The sequence below is a fragment of the Sitodiplosis mosellana genome, unplaced genomic scaffold (assembly GCF_009176505.1).
Source record: "Sitodiplosis mosellana isolate CC-2019 unplaced genomic scaffold, AAFC_SMos_1.0 Smas_scaffold_3, whole genome shotgun sequence".
NCBI classification, from domain to species: domain Eukaryota; kingdom Metazoa; phylum Arthropoda; class Insecta; order Diptera; family Cecidomyiidae; genus Sitodiplosis; species Sitodiplosis mosellana.
The window spans coordinates 7,583,946-7,591,385 of NW_022595246.1; the positions used below are offsets into that span (position 1 = coordinate 7,583,946).

At 34.7% G+C, this 7,440-nt stretch overlaps 1 protein-coding gene across 2 annotated transcripts; it reads right to left on the bottom strand.

Moving 5' to 3' along the window:
* Positions 1–337: 337 nt before the first annotated feature.
* On the bottom strand, positions 338–3,938 carry LOC129565987 (SET and MYND domain-containing protein 4-like). 2 transcript variants are annotated; one of them, XM_055441465.1, is made up of 5 exons: positions 2,515–3,938; positions 2,076–2,436; positions 1,214–1,969; positions 732–1,125; positions 338–593 (listed from the first exon to the last, which is right to left on the bottom strand). In XM_055441465.1, the coding sequence occupies exons 1-3, from the start codon at positions 3,885–3,887 to the stop codon at positions 1,892–1,894; spliced, it is 1,812 nt and encodes a 603-aa protein (XP_055297440.1). In that variant the 5' UTR covers positions 3,888–3,938; the 3' UTR covers positions 338–593; positions 732–1,125; positions 1,214–1,891. The 2 variants fall into 2 exon arrangements, with proteins under 2 accessions (XP_055297440.1, XP_055297439.1); XM_055441464.1 differs by lacking the exon at positions 338–593 and having other exon boundaries at positions 625–1,125.
* Between the last annotated feature and the right edge of the window lie 3,502 nt (positions 3,939–7,440).

A 7,440-nucleotide genomic window follows, 5' to 3' on the forward strand; every position in this document is an offset into this window, starting at 1 on the left:
ATTATTATTTATGAGCTATTTTTATAATTCAGTTATGTGGGCTTATTGCAAATAACTGTCAATGCGAACGCTCTTCACTTTTAGAACGGCCAATATGGCTATTGGATACGATGTATCGGAAGAAACCAAAATTATTGACCGCGTTGACACTTCATTTGAAGCATATTCAATAACGTTTAGATAGCAAAACTAATGGGCTGAAATCGAGGGCTAAACACAATTTCCAATCGAAATAAAGTCTCCTACAATTGTATGAATAAATTGAGTCTTGGTAAATATTCAAGGTTGAATTTGATTCGGTTCCTACAAAATAAATGTAAAAACGCCACAATCTACTTAAATGGCTTGTTTTTTTTGTTCTAAAAATAATTAAAGACATATTATGATCCAATAAATTTTTTTTTCTGAGTTTCAACAGTTACTAACATATTATATTGAATCGAGTTTTAACTTGATCTAAACACGTATTAACAGGTTGCGGCATATTGTGAAATACATTCTTATCAATTGTAAAATGTATTATCATTTACTTAGAAGGCGACAATGAAAATGTCATTAGCAATAGTTGTCAATGCGCGATCAATTTGCTTCGTCTAAAATAATTCAAATTAGAAATTAGCACAGTTGACTTATAACTTATAGTTTATTTAAAAAAAACATATTTTTTTTATCATCGTATCAAATACATATATGAAAACTTTTGATATATTAGCGGCAAATGAGTCTCTTACTCTGAGAACATGTTACAACTTGAGTGAAATCCCAATCGATTTCTGTAGTTAGACTTAAGAAGAAGACTTAATTCCAGTTTATAATTTTTATGGGGAATTTTACACTTTCAAAGGTTCAAATTCAAATCGTGTAAGAAGATAATTCCAAATTACAATCCAGGTCTTTTGAAGTGAATGCGTTGGGCTACTGGGATGCATGAAATCGTACTCTTGCAAAAAGTCAATCGCTTTTTCTTCAAAATCTTCAATTGTTACCAGTGAAAGTTTCCGAAATTCTCTGATTGTCATCTTAGCTGGTTTCAAAGCGTGTTTCAGATCGGGGAATGATTCTTCTATTATTGCCAATCTTGACATTATTACCGATTCTTCTTTTGCAGTAAATGGTAGAACAGTACTGAAATTGGATAGGATATAAATGAAATGTGTTGTTTAAATTGTATAAATACTGAAGAAGAAGAACTGAATTCACCAAAAATACTCACAATGGTCGTATTAGTTGTTCGCCTTTTTTGATGGGTCGAAGCACTTCCCAAATCAGCTGATCATCAACCATAATATCAATCACATTTGGAGCAGTAAACGCATCGATTCTTATAACGTTTCCAAATAAATACATTCCAGTTGCACATGTGTTGTCATCGTAATCCATAGCATTTTCTTCTTCGCCTTTCATCAAAAATTCCCTCATTTCATATGGATGATTACATAAAAAACATAGATGTAGCATAAAATGTTGCAAAATACGACGATGTTTCGGTTGTTTAAACTTTTCCCGTAGATTTGGACTCGAAAATGCAACCGCATTATAGCAATTATTTCCAAATGCCTAGGGTATTTCAATATTTTGGTAGTTTAACTAGTTTTACAAATCTTATCGCGATTCTTATCATTATTTCCCAAATGTTAACAAAAAAAAGTAGCAAACAGCCAATCGCAGTCGGTTTTTTTCGAGCAAAATTTATGGAATTTCGAAAGAAGTCGAAATATTCTGTTGGCATGGTATCTTTAATTTTGCGAAAAGCTCATGTGTCCAGCGAGTCTCACGAATCAATACGAAACATTTTGGAGATAATAAATGATGAAATTGATTCATAATTGAGATTATATATTCAATCAATCTGTACAAATTTAAAGCAGATTTACAATTATTTTAGAATCAATCATAGCCAATACACATTTTCTAAGTGAGTCGGATTGCCTGACATGTATCGGAGAATGGGGAGAGGCACCATTATTATCTAATGTACGAAAAATAACAAAAATGAGCATTGGATCAAATGAGTCTGAAACAACTTCAAAAATGTAATCATCAATGTTTTAATTTCGATTAATTTTTTGCATTACACATTTTTCCCTTGGTATGAGTTCAAATCGTGTGACAAGAAAGTTCCAAATAACGATCCAGACTCTTTGAAGTAATATAGATGCACTATTGGGATGGAAACGATCGTATTCTTGCAAAAACTCGATCGCATTTTCTTCATAATTTTCAATTGTTCCGAGTGTTAATTGTCGAAACTCTTCAACCGTCATAAAAGCTGGTTTCAAGCCCAATTTCAATGTCGGATACTCTGTGAAATTAACCTCAGGTTCTATTTGCATTTCGCATAAGCACATAATGCATTCACATTTGAAATGATATTTCACCAGCATTCTCCCTTGCCTTATTTGTGAAACTTCGTTCATAACAATTGGTTGCAAAATGCTGAAATGAGATACAATAGAAGTGATATAGTATCATGCAAAAATAATTTTGAAGAATTGCACAAATAGTAACACTCACTACGATCGAAATAGTTGTTCGCCTTTTTTAACGGGTCGAATCACTTGCCAAATCAGCTGATCGTCTACCATGTAACGAAGCACATTTGGTACGCAATTATGATTAATAAAGCTGCCGAATAAGTACATTCCATTTGCATATTGGTTGATGTTGTAGTCAACCGCACTTTCGTCGTCGTTTTTCATGAAAAACTCGTCCATATCATATGAATGCTCACATATGTGACATAGATGCAGCATAAAATGTTGCAAGAATCTGCGATGTTTCGATCGTTTGAACTTTCCCTTCAAATTCGGACTCGACAATGCAACAGCGAAAAAGCAATCATTAGCTATATTGCGTAGCTTTTCAGCTTGTTGGTCAGACATTTTTTCGTGGTTTGTAATCAATCGGAAAAATAGACAAAATTGCTTTTGCTCAGCACTTGTCAAATTAGTCACCGGTTCACCTTTCAGCAGAAGCTCAACTGTTGTCATCAATACATCGATATCCGGGAAAGCTTCGTTTATTTTGAAGAATGTTTCCAAAACGAGCCGGAATTTATTTTTATCCGGCTCAGGAACCCACAAGACACAGTGGTATTTATGGTATGACTTTTCCATACACTCCTCATTGCAATAAAGTGCACTCACGCAATTTGGACATGGTATAAAGTTCCTACATTCTTTGAAGCAGTGCATACAACGATCACGGCGCTTTGATTTCGATTCTGTGTGAGCAATTGAGTATGGTTGTTCAATTAAAATCGTTTGACCCACATTAAGATCGTGCGTGGTGACGACATGATGGCCAAATTCATCATTTTTCTCAATTTTCAAGCACTCAGCCACTCCAGAGAAGTCTTTATGCTCGCCGAAACTCAACGCTGGCTCGCGAGGACGTGTTCCATTCATTTGAATTTGTCCACGTGCCATCAAACTCTTCACCTGCACTACACGATTTTCTAATTTATGCATCAGGTTCACTGGATAATTCGACTTCTTGGCCATTTCGATGTCGATTAGACACTCTTCGAACATTCGCAAATAGAAAAAACATGATGAACGATTTGCGTATGCCAGACTCAATTCTTTTGAGTCACTTGGAGCCAATCTCAGTGCATTGTTGAATTTTATCATGGCTTCAAAATACTTTTCTTGCCCAAACAGCTCATTACCTTTTTCACGCTCCGCTTCAGCCTTTTCATAATTTTTACGATCTAAGGCATGTAACCAGATTTTAGCCGAACTGTCAGTAAATTCCCTGAATTCCCCAACGTTTACTTTCACTATGTTCGTATGTCTTCCATAACCTCTACCAGCAAATAAGTCAATGTATAAATCTGAATCTGCTGATCCTTCTTTTTTCCACAAAACCAAGTTTGACTGGGACATTTTGAATATTGTTTGACTAATTTGAACAGAAAACACGTAATGTTGATTCAACCAGAAAATGAATACAACTAATCGAGTTATTTAAGTATTGATTTTGAACACAGTAAATATGCACTTATCGGCATTAAAAGTCTTATCAGGACAAAATTTCCGATAATACATTGCTTTTTTTGCTGGCCTCAAAATCAACAGTGTGAAGTGACATCATTGAATTCAAGTGTTTTCATTGAATTGTTTGCTAAATTCATTATTAATCTTATTCGAAAGAATGTGTTAATTTTTAGCTTCTTACTAAATAATACTGGTAAATCGAAACACACACGTTTGATTAGTTACAAATCAACGCACCCAAAACATTGTGTCAATCCATGCAATCAAACTTCGGATAATCTTATTCAAAAGTATATTTTATTTCGGTCAGTGATGTAATATCATAAGTGCTCAAAATGATTTTGAACTTTTGACAAGATTCAAAGCGTAATCGTAATAAACCTAGAGTTCTTAATATTTTTTTATTGTTTTTCAATCTCAATTTGAATTACATTGCTCGATTTGCAGTTGGATTCTTCATAAGAATAAAAAAAAATCGCTTTTTTTAACAATTCAGTATCATTTTCAGACTTCATCAAAATAAAAATTCCTCCTTGAGAGTTGATCCGTGTTTTTTATTCGATTAGTGGAAAAACAAATCGCGTTGCAAGCAACGTCGACATGACTTCCAATATTTGTTGTGTTAGAATTGTGTCCATGATGGGGTGATTATTATCGAATTTCACGAATTTATGCGTATTCTCCCAATGCGAATCGAAATTTTCCCCTGGACAGCTGATTGGATTTTCTTTTTATGCCGGCAAGCAACAAATTTTAAATAGTTTCCTGAGAACTCTAACTATTCTTTTGAAACTCAACTTTGTATTTTGAACTTGTGAAACTTAAAGATAAATTCAAATAATTGATGAGATTTAATCAAATCGAATTTTGCATTTTATTTTTGAAGAAAAAAAAACATTGGTAGAATGAGTTATCAAAGACTACTTTTTATCGATCAACAGTTAATTTAGAGTCAATTACAACAACTATTTAACAAATTGTTCAGGCCATAGATCTTCCAGATATAAAATAAACCTCAAAATAAACTATGCCCAAAAAATGTGTGAATGAATCGAAACACAATAAACGTTTCGAAACATACTTGTTACATTGACAAATTGCGCAGTAAAACCGAGAGGCATTCGTATGCACAGTTGAAAGCATATCCTCTCCCGAAAATGTGGTAATGAAGGATTTACGTTCTTAATTGGCAAAATTCGAGAATGCTACAGCATGACTAATCGGCAAATAGTTGAGCGCATAGTTTTTACCCAATTCACACTGTCATTAATACAAAAAGAGACTTACCAACCCTCTCTGAATCTTTAGCATGCATGATCGATTTTAGGCTATGTGCTACAAATTGGTATTGGTTTTCGTGCTGAATTAGACAATATCATGCGGTCACCGGATGGATTTGCCAATAATAGGACATTGTTAAGATGAATCGCATTACTTCCATAGCAGAAAATCCATACTTTTTCTTTCGCTGTTTCTCTCTGAACATTTTCTTTGCAATTTGGTACAACACCATAATGCAATGTATCGCCTGTTTTGTCCAACTGGTTTCTGTTGGGCCGTATGTTTAATTTGTTCCGATTCTACTTTAGCGGCATTTGTCATGCAGTGTGAGAAATTGGTGATAATCGCCGTTCAAATTGCAAATAATGAAAAAGGCGAGGGAATGAAAGATATGAGAAAAAAAATTGCCCGGACACACACACACACACGTACGTTGCAAACTGCGTAAAGAGCACCGAACGAAACGGTCCATTTATCGCTGTCTCAATACAGAGACACAGTAGCAGCTTATAGCCGAATCTATCACAATTAAACGAGCATTATTTTTCATCGTTAATCCGAACAAATGTGCACGTGAAAGGTAGTCATTTCTTTGCCGAAAGAGGAATTAACAAAAGTCGAACACAGAATCGAAGTGTGAGCCGTTGCAAAAATGAAGATAAAGTTCAAATTGATGTGTTCAATGGAATGAAGCAAAGAAATAAAAACTCAGAAGAATTTGCCATTATTTTGCAATGAATATTTAAATATTCACGCAGATTTCGGATTGGGTGGAAGGCAGTTTTAATATATTTTATATAAAGTTTGCGTTGATTTATGGCCGTTTTTAATCAGAAGTATTCGTATTAAGGTTATTTGGCAAAAGTGCTCTTGAATTTTATCTACAAAAATGGAATCGAGCCCAATAAAACTTATTTGTTGTCGTCGCATAAAGAATACAATATTCATACAGAGGCAGGAGAGTAAAAAAATATATAGAAAAAGAGTACAAAATAGCTCATATTGCTTTATTTGCATTGAATCCAACCATTGGATAGTAAGCATTCTCTTCCGAATGAAAATAGATGGGTTTTCATAAAAAGCACACAAATATATGGCAAAAAAAGAGTATTCATTCAGATGTTATGCCGAAGTGTGTTGAATTATGATCCATTTTAGCAGTCATTTTGCGAAGTATCACAGTCATTATCAATGTTTCGTTATGCGCTGGTGTTCGGCATTTTTTATCATCTGTTGTGCACAGCACATCAAACACCACATAAAACTATGATCGAGTGGAGGTGCGTATATGGTAAACATGATAATAATAGATGAATGAATATATACGTGCGATGGTATGAAAAACTGAAATAGAGTGAAGAAAAAAATGTTGGAAAAAATAGTCGTTGAATGCATTTCAAAAAATGTGTTGCATGAAATACGGCCAGCCATACCGCATGTGGAACGGCAGCGCGAACGAAGAAAAAACAGAGCATTGCAACCAATAACGCTTGGGAAAACAGAGCGCGCGACTTTGGTAGCAAGAGAGAGAGAGAGAGAGAAAGAGAGAGAGGGAGAGAGAGAGAAAGTGAAAAAAAGGCATACACAACAACTGGCTAATGATAGTATATTTTAGCTTTGCACATAATAAATTGTACGTGACGTAATCTTAACACCCTCCGTTTTTTTCCTACTGCTTTTACTCCGATTGCACGTTGTCCATTTGATTCTATTAGGTATCGGGCTCGACAACCAAATCAAATGCAGTATCACCGGGGGAATGAAATAGTAGGCAGTAGGCAAAATATGATGTTGTGTCGAAATATAACGCAGCTCCCCTAACTAAATAAATCCAATGAAAGTTTCAGACCGGCTGCATATATCTATATCAATTTATTACTTTCACTATGAATTGTCGAGCGTTGATTGTGTTTTTCTCTACTGCTCTCTCTCTCTCTATCCCTCTCTGGATTTCTCGCTGTGTTTTTGGTATGATAGAAACCAGACCCATTGCACATTCAGCGACGGAGAAAAAGAGCAACGAAACGCCAAATATTTTCTCGATTTGACAACATTCTTGTCGTTAGAGAACACGATACATCGACACCATTAACATCCCTTCAAATTTCCAATGTAATCAAATATTTACGCAGTCTCTGACAGTTTTTAGGTTGGAGCAGAG